This window comes from Ornithorhynchus anatinus, chromosome 5, assembly GCF_004115215.2.
Source record: "Ornithorhynchus anatinus isolate Pmale09 chromosome 5, mOrnAna1.pri.v4, whole genome shotgun sequence".
Taxonomy (NCBI): Eukaryota; Metazoa; Chordata; class Mammalia; order Monotremata; family Ornithorhynchidae; genus Ornithorhynchus; species Ornithorhynchus anatinus.
The window spans coordinates 94446795-94467732 of record NC_041732.1 but is presented as its reverse complement, the minus strand read 5'-3'; the positions used below and the strand labels follow the sequence as shown (position 1 = coordinate 94467732).

General features: G+C 42.5%; 1 protein-coding gene across 2 annotated transcripts in view; it reads left to right on the top strand.

The window, feature by feature from the left end:
- The window catches only part of VAPA (VAMP associated protein A), a 58759-nt gene that overhangs the window by 25313 nt on the left and 12508 nt on the right, over positions 1-20938 (top strand). For both annotated transcript variants that reach the window (XM_007668855.2, XM_001512245.3), the window contains exons 2-4: positions 8419-8571; positions 17614-17717; positions 19222-19302. In XM_007668855.2, coding sequence (XP_007667045.1) covers positions 8419-8571; positions 17614-17717; positions 19222-19302 — 338 coding nt within the window. The remainder of the gene's footprint in view (positions 1-8418; positions 8572-17613; positions 17718-19221; positions 19303-20938) is intronic.

Here is a 20938-nt window from a genome sequence, read left to right as displayed (position 1 = left end):
CCTTCACATGAAGCAGAAACTCCTCACTCTTGGCTTCAAAGGTCTCCGTCACCTGGCCCCCTCCTTCCTCACCTCACTTCTCTCCTACTACAACCCAGCCTGCACACTTGGTTCCTCTAACGCTAACCTTCTCATTGTACCTCGATCTCGTCTAGCTGCTGACCTCTCGCCCACATTCTACCTGTGGCCTGGTATGCCCTCCCTCCTCATGTCAGAGAGAGAATTGCTCTCCCCTACTTCAAAGCCTTATTGATGGCACATCTCCTCCAAGAAATCTTCCCTGACTAAGCCCTCCTTTTCTCCCGCTCCCTTTTGCATTATCCTGACTTGCTTCTTTCACTCATCCTCCCTCCCATCCCCAAGGCACATATGTATAGACCTGTAATTTATTTGTATTGATGTCTGTCTCCCTCTCTAAACCGTGAGCTTTCTGTGGGCAGGGGATATGTCTGTTGTTGTACTCTACTCTCCCAAGTGTTTAGTAGAGTGCTTTGCACATGGTAAGAACTCAATAAATACGATCGAATGAATGATGCATTATGCATACAGATCTTGGATTCCAGCGCTTAGAACAGTGCTCGGCACATAGTAAGCGCTTAACAAATACCAACATTATTAACATTATTAACTCTAAATGATGGTGAATGTCCAAAAAAGTGGAGAGGAACAATCCAAGAGAGTTGGGAGAGGAAGATGGGTGAAAAGCCTGCTTTGTGGGGAACTAGCCTTTCGTTTGGCCTTCCCTTTTTAGGTCTTAATTTCCCCTAACTATACTCCCCTTTGTTTTGTCTATGCACTTGGCTGGGTTGTACCTCTCTTGTACTATTTAACTAGTTTGCTGCCCCAGCCTTCATGTATCTATCCCTAATTCTTCTCTGTTGCTTATTGTCTGTCTCCCTCTTTAGAATGTAAGCTCTTCATGTGCAGGGATGGTGTCCACCTACCCTGCTGCATTATATCACTCAATCAATGGAATTTATTGGGCCCTTACTGTGTGCTTTGGCGAGTACAGTGTAACAGAGTTGACAGACAGGTTCCCTGCCTACATGTGTACTCTCTCAAATGGTTGGTATAGAGATCTGCACATGGTGAGTGCTCAGTATGTGCAGTTATTGATTATTGTGCACTTCCAGGTGCTTAGTACTGTGCTGCGTAGGCAGTTAAGTGCTCAGTTTAATCTTGATTAGACAGTAAGCTCGCTGTGGTCAGGGAAAATGTCTACTAATTCTGTTAAATTGTACTGATTCGCATAGTACTGTGTTCTGCACACAATAAGCACTCCCCTGGGGCACTTCTCTCCTGGGCCCTGTTCTTGCTCCTTTGGGAAAACAGTAGGATGGATAGTGATTGGTCAGAGCCCCATTGCATCTATAGATCACCAACCAGCAGTTTAATTCTGTTGGTTACATCCCAATATTTTATATAACGTAACTTCTCTATCCTTTTACAAATAGCATTTAAAAAACTCCTAATAAGTGAGAGAACACTGGAATAATTCTCACTTGGCTTGGACAGTGAGAACATTTTAGTGTACTGTAGAGGCAAAATATTTACTAGACTTACTAATATTTTGTAGCAGTCATATTCATGAGAAAATATGCAAGAATTGGAAAATTACTCAACCGAAGCAGCTTCAGGAAAGGTTAACTTAGCTTGTAAAGTTAACATCTGTCTTGTCATGTTTAATGTTTATAATAACTTTCAGATCTTTATTAAAAGCTTATTTAATTTTCTCTGGTTTATAGATATTTAGTTGAAATTATATCATTTATAATTTAATCAATGACCTCTCCATTTTTTTTAAAGCTACATTTTTAAGGCTGGTCCAGTTGTTTTAGTGGGTAAAAAAAATTCATAGCTAGTGAGAATACCTAGGGAAGCTAAAGTATTATAAACAGGATGTTTTTTCACTAATAAGATAAACAGGGTTTGCAGATCCGTTCATTCTAGTTTATATTTTACTTTAGAAAGGAAGATGGCAAATTTGCATTTATAATTAGCTGAAATGTTTGTTATGACTTCTACACCTAAAATTTTCAGTTTTTGAATTGCAATCTATTTTAATTTGTGTATTGGTAATATATGCAGTAATTATGGTTTGTGCTCGTAGGTGCTAAGCGTTGACGCTGATGGCAGTCAGACAATTCTTGTGTCAGGCTCACAATAAAAGATGAATTTTATATTAATTGATATACCATTTATTCAATTTTTTCTTCATTTTTGCACCTGGTATTTCATTTATGAGAGCTTAGCAAACAAGGACATAATTATGTAAATATGTAATTGCTAAAAATGAAATATTGTGTTATTCTTTGGTCACATGTAGTGCCCTCATTTTCCATTCTAATTACATTTTCCTCAGAAATTTATAGGTGTTAGCTTGTAAAAACTTGTAAAAATTGATAGAAAAAATATAGTATTTTAGTGTAATGGAGGACAGAATTGAGTCAACCAGCTGAACTACACCACAGTGAAATGACAGGTTTTTTCCACTTGAAAAATTACTTTTAAGATTTAAAATTATTAGTTCAAATGTGTTACATTTAACAGTGGAAGGGATATTTAGAAATAATTTAAAGCATTTGTTTTATTTGCTAAAGAATCAGTGTTTTATTGGACACTTTGGGGCATAATTTCCTAAATCCATTGTGGTCAATAAGTAAAAATCTATTTAATCAATCTTTTTTTCTTTTCACTTAGTCAAATTTTGAGCACGTGTATTATAAGAAGCATCTATATTATATGATCCCCAAAATGCAGTTAGTACCTTGGTACTCTTATAAATAATCGATTAATATGAAAATGGGTGAAATAGATATTTTCGGGTAAAATCCAACTAATTTTGATAAAATTAGATTTAACTGAAACTAAAAGATTCTATTCAAATACTTTAAGAAAATTAGTTTGAATTTTTTCTCATGCTTAGTGTAATCATTGGGATTAATTCCCCAGTTGAATTATTCCAGTAAAACATTTATTGGAAACTCACAATTATATAATTGGGGCAAAGAGAAGAGGCAGCAGATATAGGGAGAGCATGGGTAAATGAAAGCCACTGGAAGTAGAAAACTTTGTTTAATACTAATTGCCACATCAGTTATAACCAGAGTTGCTTCTTGAAGCAAAACGGAGTTTAATTTTAATAATGGTAATAATGCTAATAGTATTTAAGTGTTTTTGTGTGTTAAGCACTGTACTGAGCTCTGAGGTGAGTAGAAGAAAATTGGATCAGACACAGTCCCTCTACCAGATAGGGCTCAAAATCTAATAAGGAGGGAAAGAAGGCATTGAATCCCCATTTTACAGATGAGGAAACTCAGGCACAGAGAAGTTATGCGACTTGCCCAAAGTTATAGTAAGCAGGTGGCGGAGCCTGGGTTAGAACACAGATCCTCGGACTCCCAGGCCCATGCTCTTTCCACTAGGCAGTGCTGCCTCGCTAGTCTTTTTACCTGCTTAATCTCCAATAATTCCATAGTTCATTCAGCCCCTTTAAGAATATGTTTTTTTCATTACAAAAATATCACTATACCAGTTCAATGAGTTAATGGTATTTATTGAGTGTTTGCTGTGTGCAGAACACTGTAAGAAAGGCGTCTGAGAATGCAGTAGAGGAGGTAGATATGATCCCCTCCATCAAGGACTTTGTAGTCTAGTGAGGGAGATAAATGCTAAAATATATTTCAACTAGAGTTAGAAACAGTGTACAAGGGTATGCACACGTGCTGTACGGATAGGGTGAACATCAAAGTGCTTGAGAAGCAGAGTGGCTTAGCATGGCCCTGGCAGTCAGTTTCTAATCATGACTCCACCACTTGCTTGCTCTTTGATCTCGGGCAAGTTTCATAACTTCTCTGATCTCAGTTTCTGCATCTGTAAAATGGGGATTCAGTACCTGTTCCCCCAATCCCTTAGACTGTGAATCCCTTGTTGAGCAGGGACTATGTGTGATATGATTGTCTTGTATCCAAGTGCTTAATATGGTGCTTGGCATGTAACAAGCGCTGAACAACATGACATTATTATTATTAAGGGGTATGGATTTAAGGGCACAGGTGATGCAAAATGGAGGGAGAATAAAGTGGGGAGGTGAGAGATTAGTCAGAGATGGCCTCTTGGAGATATAACTTTAGTAGGGCTTCGAAGATGGGGAGAGAGACAGTCCATCAGATCTGACAAGCGTTAAGAGTACCGGGAAGGAGTGAAGGTGTGAGCAAGGGGTTGATACAGGAGAGATAAGATGGAGGCACGGTAAGGTTGGTATTAGAGGAGTGATGTGTGCCGACAGAGATGAAGTGGGAGAGGAGCGAGAATAGGTAAGTTGCGGAGAGCCGATTGAGTGCCTTGAATGTAGATTTGGGTGGGCAACCATATTGGAGGTTTTTGAGGAATGAGGTGTGAGCATGACTTTTTTCCCTCCCTCAGAAAAATGACGTGGGTAGCAGAGCGAGGTTTGGACCAGACAGAAGAGGCTGGTGGCGGGGAAGGTCAGCAAGAAGCCTGATGCAGTAGTCGAAATGGACTATGACTAGTTCTTGGACCAGCATGGTAGCCATTTAGATGGAAAGAATGGGCAAATTCTAGAGATGTTGTGAAGAGAGAAATGACAGGATCTGATAGACAGAAATTCCTACTCGAAGCAGAGAGCACTTGTCATATCCTGACTTTACTAAGACAGCCTCCTTGATGTCTGGATCATTTTTCCATCAGTTGTATATATGGAGCACGTACTGTGTGCAGAACACTATAATAAGCACTTGGGAAAGTACAATATAATGGAGTTGGTAGACACATTCCCCTGCCCAAAATTAGCCTACAGTCTAGAGGGATCGTTTTTCTGAAGCATCACTCTGCTCAAGTCTCTGCATTCCTCAAGCAGTCTGATTGTTGCCCATTCCTTTCCAGTCAAGCAGACACTCCCGACTTGAAGGCAGTCAACTCTCGTCCCTCTTATCTATGCTCTTTCTTCTCCTACTACCTCCCCCCCCCCCCACCCCGGGTTGTGTGTTCTGTGCCTCTTAAGCCAGTGTACTTTCTCTGTCTCATTCTCATTTTTCCAACTGTGCACATTTTGCTCAACTCACTCTCCTTCTTCCCTCAAACTCCCTCCCTCCCCTTCATATGTGGCTGACCACTGCTCTCCCCGCTTTCAAAGCCCTTCTGAAGTTACACCTCCTTCAGGAGCCCTATCCTGGCTTCTCATATCGTACTGTCCCCCAGCTGCATCACTTAAACCCTTGGGATGCCACTCCCCCACCCCATAACTCCCAATGTTCGTATCTCGATATCCCTGCTCCTTCTTCCATGTTATTCATTTTAACGTATTTCCCCCGCTACTAATTCTCTTGCACTCTTCCAAGCACTTAGCACAGTGGCTCTGCATACAGTAAGCTCTCAGTTGTTTTATAGCTGGCCTTAATCTCAATATCAATTTATTAAAAAATAATTTCACAGAAAAACATTCTGCTGCCCTCATTTTTGGACATTATTTCCCTCAGTATGTAGCATCAGTTGTCTATTCTGATGTGAGATTTGGTTGTTTGGTTCCTCTTAGGGATTGAATAGATGTGCCTGGAAATTTTCCAATGATTTTGGAGGCTTCAGGAAAATGTCTGTTTAGTAAGAATATAACTTTTATGTCCGCATTTGTGCCTGTGTGCTCTCGATTCTACCGTCCTTTAGGGCGGGGATCGTGCCTACCAATTCACTATCCCAAGAGCTTAGTAAAAGTGCTCTGCACACAGGGGGTGCTCAATAAATACCATTGATTTTTGCGTTTTCCTGGGCTTGTAAGTTTGTCTTTCTTTACTTGTAGTCCTTTTTGCTCAGTTGAATAAATATAATTGTATACAATCAAGTTTGCTGACAAGGAAAGAAAAAGGAGCACAGTTAATCGTTTTAGCTCCAAGTACAGAATAAGAATTAAATTAGATCTGCCTCTGATGGGAAAGGGAAAAGAAAAAAACGAGTTGTAAGACCGAGAATATTTAATTAACAAAGAGTGTCTTGAGATTAAAAGTGACATATGAAAGTTTCCCAGGTGAAAATCAGTAGTGTTGCATCACATATGATGTCAGTGGCAATTCATAAGTATTCTGTTAAATCTGGCTTCTGCCTTGAGCCATTTTCCAGTAACTCTACAAAGTGCGTATTTTTCATCGAATGATGCACTGAACAAAATGAAAAGCATATTTTCTTAAATATTTTACAATGCATTTTAAAACAAATAGACCATATTAATGTCAGTAACACAATTCCTTTTAAATTCTGAAAAGTTTTCAATTTTATCCCAGAATAAGGAATGCATGGACAAGATGTGGTGTTAATTTCCAATGAAAGCTTTAAAATAAAAAAGTAGTGTCGAAAAGCTGTGGGCCACCCCATTCTGAAAACCTTACCTAACCTTGCTTTCACTGACCCCATCATCGCTTGGTTTTTCTGTCATTCTGGCTGCTCCTTCTCAGTATCTTTCACTGGTTCCTCCTGTGCCCTCCTCCCTCTAATCTTGGGGTCTCTCAAAGATCAGTCCTGGGTCTCCTCCTATTCTCCATCCACATCCACTCCCTTGGAAGACTCCTTTGCTCTCTCATCTTCAACTACCATCTCCACATGGGTGGTTCCCAAGTATGCCCTCTCCTCTGCAGTCCCACATTCCCTCTTGCTTTCAAGACATCTTGTGTGTCCCATTGGCACCTCAAATTTAGCATGTCCAAAGCAGAGTTCCCACCCAAACCACATTCTCCCCTTTCTCACCATCACTCTAGACAACCCTACCATTCTCCCTCTCTCACAAACCCCTAATCTTGGAGTGATCCCCGACTCATCTTTCTGGTGTGTAACCCATATTTCACTCTCACCAGGTTTTTTTTAACGGTATTTATTAAGCACTTACTATGTGCCAGGACTGTACTGAGCTTTGGGATAGATAGGAGGCTTGACACAGTCCATGTTCTACATGAGGCTCACAGCACTTGTGTGCTGTGTGGCCATAGGCAAGTCACTTAATTTCTCTGTGCCTGATACATCATCTATAAAGTGAGGTTTAAGAATGTGAGCCCTATGTGGGACAGGTACTGTGTCCAACTCAAATTTGCTTGTGACCACCCCAGTGTTTAGTACAGTGCCTGGCATATAGTGCTCAATAAATACCACAATTATTATTACTATACATTGCCTCTAGACTGTAAGCTCGTTAAGGGCAGGGAATGTGCCTGCTAATTCTGTTGCATTGTACTCTCCCAGACACTCAGGACAATGTTCCGCATATAGTAAGTGCTCAATTACAATTGATGCAGTGGCAAGGAGCTGAATGATTGAATGATGGAGCCATTATCTCAGTGGTCCCCCTTTACACTTGTAATTAGGCAGGAGAACAGCTTCTCTATAGCTCTTGAGGCTTTGACTTTGGCTTTGGATTTGTAGGGGTTCAATAGTGTCTAGGTGCATGTAGTGTTCCACCTCCTCGTCTGGTTGGATATCTATGACTGGGCATCTTCTGAAGGGCCTCTATATTGGGGAAGGGGTCTCATTCAAGGAAGGTGGGAAGTGGTCTGTAGAAAATGAGAAGGAAGCAGGGTATCCTAGAGAGGATTGATCAAAGAGTGGCATGGGTGTGTGCATTCTGCCTCCTTTGGTTAAAGGTTGCATTTTGGAGAAATGTTTCTATTGACCTTGCAAGCCTGAGACTTATTTTTGTCAGTGCTGCATATCTCCTTGATACTGACGCAGATGATGATTTTCTGTCAGATTTAGGCCTTGAGGTACAGTAAAAAATGAGTTGAGGAAGGAAGATAATTTTCTAGAGGATAGAGCTGGGTTTTTTTTCATCATATTTGTTAAGCGGGTAGTATCTCCCAAACATTATATTAAGTGCTAGAGTAGGTGCAGGCTAATCAGGTTGAACACAGTCCACTCACACTTGGGGCTCACCGTCCTAATCCTCATTTGCAGATGAAATAACTGAGGTATAGAGAAGATAACTGACTTGCCAAGGTCGCACACAGCAGACAAGTGGCAGGCCTGGGATTAGAAACCAGGTCTTCTGACCCCCAGGCCCCTGCTCTTTCACTAGGCCACGCTACTTCTCACTTAGTAAAGAAATGAAAAATATCGAGCCAATTTTAACCTTAGGAATCTTCTTAGAGAGTTTTAGGTGTGGGTTCCTTTAGTGTTCCCTATAGTGCTCTGCACACAGTAATCGCTCAAATACGATTGATTGGATGAATGAACTCCAGGCAGATATGAAGAGTGTTTCTTTGTGTTCCTTTCAGGTCCTCTGCTGGTTGGAATTGAAGACACATATGTATAAGCTGACACTTTCAGTCATGAATTTCATTTCTGGTGGTACAGATAACACAAAGACAAAAGCATAATTCCTTCCGTTATTGATCTTTGCTTTTCATCTTTCTCATCCTGCAGGCCCCTTCACAGATGTAGTCACTACAAATCTTAAGCTGCGGAATCCATCAGACAAAAAAGTATGCTTCAAAGTGAAGACTACAGCACCCCGCCGGTACTGTGTGAGACCAAACAGTGGAATTATCGAGCCAGGGTCATCTGTTACTGTTTCAGGTGATTAATTTATTCCTTATATGTAGTCCATGATACTCAGAAATCTTTCAATGTAATGGTTCATCAAGCCAGTGGATTCTAATGTCTTCAACAAATGGTTATATTGTTTATTATTTCTCCTGTTGCAGGAGCCCTCTGAATTGAAATAGAGAGGCAAAATGCCAGCTCATACAAATGAGCATCGTCTTCTCTTTCTTCTCCCCCCTTTCCGTTGGCTGGGAGACAGAATGATGGATATGGTAGTGAGCTCATTTCGGGCAGGAAGTGTGTCTGCCAACTCGGTTAAATTGTTATTTTGTACTCTCCTAAGTGCTTAGTACAGTGCTCTGCACACAGTAAGTGCTCAGATACTATGGAGTGATTGCCCAGTTTCTCCTGTTTTTGACATCCTGCTCTTTTCCCTTGAAAATACTATGGCTCAATCATTTATTGAGCACTTACTGTGTGCTGAGGAGAGCACTTGGGAGACTACAGTACAATACTATTGGTAGACACACTCCTTGCCCTCAAGGAGCTTACATTCTAGTATTACCGTTGCCAGCAGCTCCACTTCCCCACTCTTGTGCTTCCTGCTCTCTCTCGTGCCCCTTGCCTGCTACCTCCCATGGTCTCTTTTCCCTCTAGAACACAGCGACCAGTTAGCATGTTTCTTTGACCTTGGCTCAAGTTACAGTTTATTCTTGTCTACCCACCCCATCATGATTACAGTACCATCCTCAGGAAAAACCCAGTCAGTAGTTTTTGAGTGCTTACTGTATGCAGATGCACTGGGACTACCATACCTGTTCCCTGCGCCAGCTGGTCCAGACATTTAACTCCCTCCTCACAACGCCCTGTCGCCCATTTACGCCCGGCACCCCGTCTTCTCTTGCCCTTAATGACCTGGCCATGTACTTTATTGAGAAAATTGAAAACATCAAGCATTATCTCCTTAAAGTCTCCCCTGCTCATGTCCAGTCCCTCCCTCATTCTGCCTCCTCGCTAGACTTTAAACTCGCTGTGGGTAGGGAATGTACCTGTAAATCGTTATATTGTACTCTCCCAAGCACTTAGTACAGTGCTCTGCACACACGAAGCGCTCAATGAATACGATTGAGTGACTGATTCTTCTACTCCCTTCTCTTTCCCAGCAGAATCACAAGAGGTGATCTCTCTTCTCCTGAAATCTACCCCTTCTACTGGCCCCTCTGGTCACACACTAAAAAAACTTATGATCCCTTCACACCTTATGTAAACACTTTGCTCCCTCCTTTCTTCCCTTCGTGACAATAATCTTCAACCATTCATTTTCCAATGGCTTCTTCCCTCTGCTTTCAAACATGCTTTTATATTCCCTATCCTTAAAAAAGACTCCCATGGCTCCCCCCAGTTACTGCCCTATCTGCCTAATACCATTCTTCTCCTAACCTACAGGTTTTACTTCCTCTTCTGCAATTCTCTCCTTGTTCCCCTCTGATCTGACTTCCTCCTCCTTCACTCTTTGGAAACTGCCCTCTTTAAGGTCACCAGTGACCTCCTTCTTGCCAAATCTAGTGGCCTCTACCCCCGTCCTAACTCAGATTAGCAAAGCAGATTAGAAAAGCAGACTCTCAGCTGCCTTTGACACTGGTGCACCCCCTTTCCTGGAAACAGTGTCTAACCTTGGCGGCTTCACTGTCAGTCTTCTCCTGGTTCTCCTATCTCTGACTGCTCATTTTTGGCCTCTTTCCCAGCCTCCTCCTCTGCCTCCCACCATCTGAGTAGGGGTCCCTAAAGGCTGAGTTCTGGGTCAATCAATCGGTGGTATTTATTAAGCTCTTGCTGTGTCCAGAGTATTGCACTCAATACTTGGGAGAGTACAGTAGAACAGAGTTGGTAAGCATGTTCCCTACCCGAAATGAGCTTTTAACGTAGAGGGTCCCTTCTAGTCTTCATCTACACCCACTGGATCTAAAGCTGCCTTTGATGTTAGCAGGGGCTTGAGACTATCGACTGCAGGCTTGGCAATCCTACCCTGCAGCACAAAGGAGGCTATTGATTGGATGGAATCGGTATGGCAGTGACTCTCTGGAGGGTATATGGGGGAGAGGTAAATGGGTTTAGCTGCTGGAGCTGTTGATAGGAAGCTTGGCTTCTGATTGCCGTCTCAGAGAATCTAGCCAATGCCAACAGCATTGTGTCACCCCAAAATGGAATGTTCATCTTCTGTTACAGTGAATTTCAGTATAAGGCTCCCCCCCCCCCCCCGCTTTTTTTTTTTTAACTAGGGAATTAAGCACTGGTTTCATCCATTGTGCTTAGAGGTGGGGAGAGACGGCATTCTGTATGCCCACCTTAAGTTATTACGTGATCATGGTTCTGTAGAATTCTGGGTTTGGAAAGCTTTGTGGCATTTGTATGTCAAGGATGAGGTAGTTAGGTGGGAAAGGATTGGGAGGGAGAAAGGAAATCCTGCAGCGTAGCAATTCTGCTGAGAAAAGATGCTGTCTTGACCCCCCCCAAAATCCAGAGTGCTGGCATTTTCCCTGAATCAGCCAATGAGTGGTATTTATTGAACACTGTGTGCTGAGTACTGTACAAAGCACTTGAGAGAGTACAATACAACTGAGTTGGTAGACACCTTCCCTGCCCACAGGGAGCCATCCAAACTTCACCTCCTGCTCTGAGCCCCATTCTGCAACTCATCTTCCCGACAATTTTATCGCCCAGACATGAAATCCCCGAAGTACAGTCGTGAGTACCTGTTGGTTTCCTCCTGTATGTCTCACTCTCACCCATTTGTCTGAAGGTCAAGCAGTCAGTACAGTGCTCTGCACACAGTAATTGCTCAGTAAATACGATTTAATGAAAGGTTGTATGTGCGTATATACTCCAGATGACACATTAGCCCCCCCCCCCCAATAAAATACAGTCATGTAAATGGTAGCAAATACAAAAGGAAGGAAGAATTAGGAAAATGCTTACAAAAAGAAACAATGATTCAGAGCCGGAAAAACACACGAAACTACAAGTGGAGAGGTTTTGGGGGTTCCAGAGTACTCCTCTAGTGTGGCTGAGAGAAATTAAGAAGGTTTAGGCAACAGCGGATAACATGACATGAACAGATGAGTTGGGGAAGAGAGAAGGTGTGTGGTGAATAGTTGAAGATGCCTATGGGTTTAAGGGCTCATCTAGTGATGAGCTCAAGCGCTCTCGTGAAGAGAATGAATGGTCCAAGATATACCGAGTGCCCTTTGCCCCATAGCCCTGATATTTTGGAGGAGTGAGTTCATGTAGCGACAGTGACAGTTGGCATCATCATAAAAAGGGATGTGGGAACCAGAGTACTGGCACTCGGGCATTGAGTCCCCAACCTCTGGCTTCCTCTGGCAAAGGGCGGGGAAAAGGAAGTGCCTCAAAGACAAGTTAGATGATGTCGAGCGAGTACGTGCCTGAGGGAGGAAGAGTTGGAACTGTGCTGGCAGTCAGGAGATTTTTCACCTTCAGCGTTGTCTTTGAACATGAAGGGCTACAGTTAGCGCTCAGTAAGTACCGTTGATTGGTTCCCTGAGCTCAGTAGTGCTCAGAATGGGTGAGAAGAAAGCCTGTCACAGCCCTTGTACTTGATACTTGTGGCAGCTGGGCCTTGGGGCGCTTAGTTTGCAGACTTAAGATGCCATGTAGAGGTCATCGCAGATGCTACATCTGGGGTCCAGGCCCTACGGCCGGCGTAGGTCAGGGGAAGGCAGAACTGAACTGGGAGTAGTGGCCCTTGAGAAGTAGTCCGGGAGTGCTGGTGGCTTTTGCTGCTGTTCCCATCCGGCGGGGAGGGAGCGTTGAAAATGTAGGGTAGAAAAGCAAGGTAGGTGGGGACCCGTTCCCAGGTCTCTACATTTTCATTCAGTAGTATTTATTGAGCACTCACTATGTCCAGAGCACGGGACTAAGTGCTTGGAATGGACAGTTCGGCAACAGATAGAGACAATCCCTGCCCAACGACGGGCTCACAGTCTAAACGGGGGAGACGGACAGCAAAGCCAAACAAAAGAAGACATCATCACGAGAAGTAGAACCATGGAGTTATACACCTCATTAACAAAACAAATAGGGTAATAAATAATATATACAAATAAGCACAGTGCTGAGGGGAAGGGGGAAGAGCAGAGGGTGAGGGGGGGAAGGGGAGGGAAGGAGGAGCAGAGGAAGCTCAGTCTGGGAAGGCCTCCTGGAGGAGGTGAGCTCTCAGTAGGGAGGAGGTGGCATTTTCAAGTTAGAGGCATGCATGCCTGCACTGAATCAGGCACTCTGTCTTCTTGTGGAGGCCCCGGGAAACAAATAGCTTGGTAGAATATATCACTCACTCTCTTCCACTCCCCTTCTGTCTCTCTTCCCCCCTTTCTCTCTCCCCCTTCTCTCATTCTCTCTTCCCTCCGCCTCCCCTCCACCCTTCTCTCCTTCTCTCATCTGCCTTAACGGGTGTTCTCATTACCCATTTTGGCTAGAATGCCGATGACGAATTAAGAATTGCTCTCAAAGCAGTCATACAGCACGCTATAGGGTGTTGAAAGAAATGGATGTATGTGCTGCTGCCTTAGGCCGTCTAATCGTTTCCGACCCATAGTGACACCACTGACACCTCTCTCCCAGTACGCCCCGCTCTCCACCTGCGGTCGTCTTGGTGGTGTAGCCATGGAGTTTTCTTGGTAAAAATATGGAAGTGGTTTCCCGTTACCGCATTCCACACCGTAAACTCCGCCCTCGATTCTGTCCCGTGTCGCTGCTGCCCAGCCCGGGTGAGTTTTGACTTAGAGCAGATTGCCTTCCACTCGCTAGCCACTGTCCGAGCTAGGAATGGAATGGGTCTGCCTCCGCTTGACTCTCCCTCCCGTAGCCGAGGCCGGTGGAGGACTGGAAATTCTAGTCAGAGTCATCATAGTAGTACAGCACATTTCCTCCTTGATTTGAGGCTCTTTAAGAGCATTGGCTCTGTTGGAGGAGAATGGCTTCTTCTTTTTCACTTCCCTCTAAGACTGTAAGCTGCTTGTGGATAAGGAACTTGTCTACCAACCCTGATTTATTATTGTACTCTCCCGAACACTTGGTAAAGTGCTCTTCACACAGTAAGCACTCAATCAATTCGTTTGATTTGAGTACTTCGAGCCCCTGGAATTATTAGTTTTATTTCTTGGTTATTACAGGAAATGTGAAAACAGAACCGAACAAAGTCCTTTTTTTTTTCTACTATGCACCAATTCTAAAATTATGAAATAATTATTCAAAATAAACCTTATGCCTATAGGAGCCAAAAAAGTTTTAGAAAGCCATTGCCGTTTTTAGTGAATCCCTATTGCTTCCTCTTTGCTTCAATTATTTTTAATTATTATTAAACTTTAAAAGACTGCTTAAAAGTGGATAAAACTCCATTAGGCAGACCTTGAAAACTAAAAATTACTTCTTTCTTCCCGTCTCTGCTTTTCAACTCTTTCTAGAAGACATTTATTTCCTGTAACTGCTTTTAAAGGCCCATGCAGTTTTTTTGACTCACAACCCTAGCTCGTGTAATAATTGCTGTGGTTCACCAATTTTAGCTGCGGTGAGAATCATGTTGAGATAGGTATTATAATGCAACTATTTATTTTCCATGTGATGTAGAAGAATGTGGCTCTAATCAGCTCTACTACAGCATAGAGATTGTGTTCTCACAGCATTCTATCCTGAGGAAAGCTTTATTGTACTCACCCTGTGCCTAACGCTGTGAGCAAGAACATGACCGTTTCTTCCAGGCAGATGTGCCTTTTTGGAAGAGCGTTCTGTAATGAAAACATATTGTGAAAACGTTCTGGAAAAACTGTGATTTTGATCTTGGTTATCTTACTTTGCAGATGCACTTGTAATATTTTCACAAATTTGAATGGATATTGTAAGGTTTTAGGTATTTTAAGCCCTTTGACAAGTGTATTCCGTCCTCCTCCTCTCTGCTGCGACTGTCTCTTCCCCCTAAAGTTTTAATAAGCAAAGGTAGCCTGAGGAGTTCATGTTTAAATTTGGAGTAGAGAAGGATGTGTATGGTGATGCTGTTGAACAGTAAGTTTCGAACACCCTTTCCTGATGGTTGAAAACATTGTTTTCTAAATGGAAATGTTAGTTTCTCTGTTGAACTTTGCTTTTACTTTTACTATGATTAATACCTATGCAGCTTTATCTTTCTGTTGCGGGGTCCATAGTATTTAAAGCTTAAAAAACACACCGGGTTTCCTAAGAGAAAGGGAAATTCAGATATTAGGCTGACAGTTATACTAGTTGGATTACTTTCACTGTAAAAAGTGTAACGGCTTTATTGAGTCCAGGAAAGAGCTTAGGCCTGGGAATCAGAGGACCTGGGTTCTAATTCTGACTCTGCCACTTTCTACTATGAGACCTTGGGCAAGTCGCTCAACTTTATGCTTCAGTTTCTCCCACTTCATAGCGTTGGTATTCGTTAAGCGCTTACTGTGTGCCAAGCACTGTTCTAAGCGCTGGAGTAGATACAAGGTAGTCAGGTTGTCTCATGTGGGGCTCACAGTCTTCATCCCCATTTTACAGATAAGGTAAGTGAAGCACAGAGTAGTTAAGTGACTTGCCCAAGGTCCCACAGCTGACTAGTGGCGGAGCCAGGATTAGAACTCATCACCTCCGACTCCCCAGCCCGAGCTCTTTCCACTGAGCCACACTTATTCAATAGTATTTATTGAGCGCTTACTAGGTGCAGAGCACTGTACTAAGCGCTTGGAATGTACAAATCGGCAACAGATAGAGACGGTCCCTGCCCATTGACGGGCTTACAGTCTAATTGGGGGAGACAGACCAAAAAAAATAGCAATAAATAGAATCAAGGGGATGTACATCTTGTGAGCACCATGTGGGACAGGAACCGTGTCCAACGAGAATATGTTGTATATACCCCAGCACTCAGTCCGGTGCTTGGCACATAGTAAGAGCTGGAATCCTTAATTTTGTATTTAATCAAACATAATAACGCTCAATTCTGCCATGGTGGATTCTCACAGTGGGAGCCTGTATGGATACATTGTGACGCTCCGTTAGAGGAAAGGGTTATGTAGGCCTGCCCGTGGCATTGATTTACAGCCAGTACTGCAAAAGAAATTTCCCGTAATTTCTGATTAAGGGAAAAACCTGATTCTCAAGACATCGACCCTGTGTTAATGGAACTGGGGGCGTGCGGCGGAACTGTTTAAATCCCTGCAATGTGAAATGCACTTTTGTCCTGAAACCACAGGGTGGCTCCAGCAACTGATTTATCCAGGTAGTGTTAAAAGTTATTCATATACATTCTCTATCTAGACTATTAGCAAGCGTTAAAATTGTTTAAAGTAGTGGATTCATTTTCTGAAGACTTATTACTGAGTCACTTTGGAAAATTTCCGCCATTGCTCTGGAATAAGAAGTAGAAAAAAGACAATTTGCTGAGAAATTGAACATACGTTTCAGGGCCAGTAGTCTAAAGACTGTAAAAATTTGTGCTCAGTAAGTATTAGAAGTAGGGCTGCTAAATAGTTGTACAATTCTAGTGCAGTGTTTTTTGTTCGTACGGCTCACTGGAAAAATAATAATAATGTTGGTATTTAAGTGCTTACTATGTGCTGAGCACTGTTCTAAGCGCTGGGGTAGACGCAAGGGAATCAGGTTGTCCCACGTGAATTCGAGCCGGAATTCGAACCCATGACCTCTGACTCCAAAGCCTGTGCTCTTTCCACTGAGTCTCGCTGCTCCCGATCCCTCAGGCTCCGCCACTTGTCAGCTGTGTGACTTTAGGCAAGTCACTTCACTTCTCTGGGCCTCAGTTACCTCATCTGTAAAATGGGGATTAAGGCTATGAGCCCCATGTGGGACAACCTGATTACCCCGTTACCCCCCCCCCCAGCGCTTAGAACAGTGCCTTGCACATAGTAAGCACTTAACAAATGCCATCATTATTGTTATTATCTACTTGGTTTTTAACCCCCCAAATCTGTTTACATTTGGGTGTGAACTTTTAAAAATGAAAAATGTCCATCAACTATGAATTAGAATTACAGTTAGGTTCATTTAGAGGAATGACCATTCATCCAAACCTAATAGCCAGTCCCTTGCTTCATTCAGTAGTATTTAATGAGCGCTTACTATGTGCAGAGCATTGTACTAAGTGCTTGATATGTACAGTACTGCAACAGATAGAGACAATCCCTGCCCAGCTTCAAATTTTGCCATGTCATAAAATAGAAGCAGTTGGCAATTAAAGGAATGTTAGGCCCATACTTTAACACAATTTTAAATAATTTAATTTTTAAATTGACTCCTCCTGATGATGTCTGTCTGGTCATCATGATTAGGATGCTTGATGTGAGGGTATCAATCATCTTGACTTTGTGGTCAGCATCTGCACGCTGAAATTGTGCACCCAGAAGGGAGACCTAAGTTTAATTCCCAGCTAGTGCAGTCAATCGGTGGTATTTATTGAATGCCTACTGTCTGCAGAACCCTGGAAAAACACTTGATAGAGTACAATGTAACTAACTTGGTAGACACATTCCCTGCTCACAAGGAACTTACAGTCTAGAGGAAGTCTGCAGTCTAGTGCAGATCCTTTCAACAACCTTTTTGGAACTCACTGAAACTTTTTGAGTTCTGCCTTCTGTGCCCTGCGGCATCCCAGAGTTTGAGTCCTAGGGAAAAGGCTCCCTTTAAATATAGAAAGCCTCTGGAAGATGAGAAGGTAGAGGGAGAATCTTGGTATACAGACCCTTTGCCTCCCAAATGCTTTATTCATTCATTCAATAGTATTTGAGTGCTTACTATGTGCAGAACACTGTACTAAGCGCTTGGAATGAACAAGTCGGCAGCAGATAGACAGTCCCTGCCCTTTGACGGGCTTACAGTCTGATCGGGAGACAGATAAAAACAATAGCAATAGGCAGTTCAAATTTTCCAGTGATTATCTTGCTAATGGATGATTTCCCAATAGAGGACCGGGTAAATTTTCATTTCATCACTGTCACACAGGATGTCTGATAATAGGTTCAAGACTGTTTTTTTCTTCTTTTGCAGTAATGTTGCAGCCTTTTGACTATGATCCAAATGAGAAGAGTAAACACAAATTTATGGTACAGACAATTTTTGCTCCTCCAAACACCTCAGATATGGAAGCTGTGGTAAGTACAGGGAAAGGGGAGGAAGAGGAAATTCACTTTAAGACTGGAGGGACTTTTTTAATTGTATTTTTTTAAGAACATACTGTGTGCACTGTATTAAGCGCTGGGTTAGAGAAGCTAATTGAGTGTTAATCCCCATTTTACAGATCTGAGGCACCGAGAAGGTAGGCGAGTTGCCCAAGGTCACACAGATAGGTGGCAGAGCCGGGCTTAGAACCCAGGTCCTGCCTCAGGCCCATGCTCCATCCCCTAGGCCACCCTGCTTTTCATTGTGTTCATACACATGCAGAGGGTTGAGAAGGTCAGAGGAAGTAAATCCCTGAAGATTATGGATGGGTGGGAATGAGAGGACAGGGAATTTTAGTTACCAAATTTCTTGGGAATCATTGTACTGCCACTAGTTATAAGAATGTGTGGAGGCCAAATGCGTTCCTTTTTCTACTATATTTTTAGCTAGTCTTTGTGTTTAATTGAAACTGTATTTTGTCTACTAAAAATGGTTGAGCCCTGGAAAACCTGTCCATTACTCTATACTTTAGAGGCTTGCCAATTTATTCCTTTTGAAAACTTATTAGTGACAATTTGCTTTCCCCCCGCCCCCCTCTTTAAATTCAAAAAACTTTAGGACATCTAAAGCACTATAGTGATGCCTTGGATATACGTTACCATGTTCATTTCCTTTCTGCTGCCATCTAGGTATTGTGTTGTATTGCAAGAGATATGAAACACTGGAAAACCCAGAGGCCTCTGTTCCTTTGGTATATTATTCTGCAGATTTGTTTGTTTTCACACAAGCAGTTAGTAGATTGCTGCACATAATAAGCACTCAGTAAATGCCATTGATGGCTTGATTTATTTTGGCAGATATGGAGAAGGCGGGATGAGAAGGTTGATGATCTTCTGTCTTCTCTAGCTGATTTCAAGCTACTGTGCCATTTGTTTTTTTTTTTTTTTTTTTTTTGCTAAGGAAACCCTGGTGGGCAGTTAGCGGAGTTGGGAAGCGGTGAAGGTTTGAGGAGAAGGGCTGACCGGGGGCCCTTTCCATCATCCCTTTACACACTCTTCAGGGTCCAGGAGTGGGGTAGGAGTCGATTCTGTTAATCCTATTATTGGCAGAGCCCTCCAGTTCTGATCAGAAGTAGTTTGGCCTACTGGAAAGAGCACAGATCTGGGAGTCCCGAGGACCTGGGTTCTGATGCCGGCTTGGCCACTTATATGAATCCTCAAAAGCTGGTGTCCCTCTTACCTAGCCTTTGAGCCCCATGTGGTACCTGATTATCTTGTATTTATCCCAGCACGCAATAGAGTGCTTGGCACATAATAAGCACTTAACAAATCCCTTCCCCTTCTTCCCCTTCCCCCCCACCTCCCCTCCCTGAATTTCTGGGATAACTTGGTTCCAGTGAACTAAAGTTCAGTTTAGGTTTCTCATACAACTACATAATGCTTCTCTTTTGCAACCATATGATATGAGTAGTTTTGGAATGTATATTTCTTTTTTCAGTGGAAGGAGGCAAAACCTGATGAACTAATGGATTCCAAATTGAGATGTGTGTTTGAAATGCCCAATGAAAATGATAAATTGGTGAGTAGCCTATTAATTACTCTTAATATTACCTCTCTATGATTTTTATAGGATCTTTCCTTTGCTGTAAAAAGAAAAAAAGGAAACCAGAATCATTATGTTTTAGCTTAATTTGAGCTCACCCAAGAAATATGTTCATTTTAGTTTTAATAAGGTAAGGAATGGTGGGGATGAGGAGTAGAGCATAGGGTGATGTGATAAAAGTATGTGTGTCTATTGTTTGACTTAGAGATGCATAACTTCAATTTTTTTTTTCAGTGTTTGGAAATTAAAGAGAAAAGTGCCATTTAGATTGGTGCTTTAATAGTGCATTATCTGGTCATGTGTAAAAAGTCACAAGTGCTACTTGCCATTCTTGAGTGTAACTTACTTTGGGAACCTTGAACTAAAGCAAGAATGCCTGCAGTTCACACATCATTGTGACCAATGTGTCATTTTAGCAAGGCTTTAAGGATTAATTTTTAGCCTGCACTTTATCCAGTGGACCTAATCTCTTCCTAAACCAGATTTAGTAAAGTGGAAAACTGCTCTCCATTATAAACTAGTTTATAACAGAATAACATTACTTATGTGAAGGTGGTATTTTATGAAATCAAGATTTAGTAACTGGTCTTTTGCTTCTCCCCCCAGCTTACCCCCTTGGAGGAGATGTGACCTTAATAAGGCTTTGAAGGTGGAGAGAGTGATGGTCTGTCAGATCTGAAGAGGTGGGGAGGGAGTCTTAGGCCAAAAGGAGGATGTAGGTGAGGGGTTGAACTGGGAGTTGGGATGGATGGAGAGGAAAGGATGAATTTTAGCAATTCTGCAAATTCTGTTAGTACTGACAAGATTTGGTGACATTGAATATGTGGGTTGAATAGAAGAGGTGAATCAAGGGTATTGATATTAATTATAATATTTGTCAAGCCTTTACTATGTGCCAGGCACTTTTTCTAAGCACTAGGCTAGATACAAACCAATCAGGTTGAACACAGTCTCTGTCCCTCCTAGGGCTCACAAGTCTTAATCCCCATTTTACAGATGAGGTAACTGAGGCTCAGAGAAGTGAAGTGATTTGCCCAAGACCAACCAGCAGACAAGTGTCAGAGCCAGGATTAGAACCCATGACCTTCGGACTTCCAGGCCTGTTTTCTATCCACTATACCATGATGCCAAGATTACCACTGAGACAGGGAGGGCGGTGACAGGAAAGTCAGGAGGAGAGCAGGGTGTGGGTTCTGTTTTGGGCGTGTTGAGTTTGAGGTGTCAGTAGGACATCCAAGTTAGAGATGCTCTGAAAGCGCTCAATAAATACGGTTGAATGAAGAAGGAAATGTGAAACTGCAGAGGAGGAGGAAAGACTAGGGTTAGAGATGTAGTTTTGAGAGTCATCCATATAGAGATGGTAGTTGAAGGTGTGGAAGCGATTGAGCTCTCCAGGGGTGTAGGTGTAGGAGAATAGAAGGGGACCCATAACCAAGCCTTGAGGGATTTCCGCAGTTAAGGGATGGGAGGCAGAGGAGGAGCCTGTAGATAGGCTGAGAATGAGTAGCTAGAGAGAGAAGGAGAGGAGGAGAACCAGGCAAGGACATAGTTAGTGAAGCCAAAGTTAAGTAATGGACTGTATGAGACTAGTAATATAATGTATAAAGTAGTA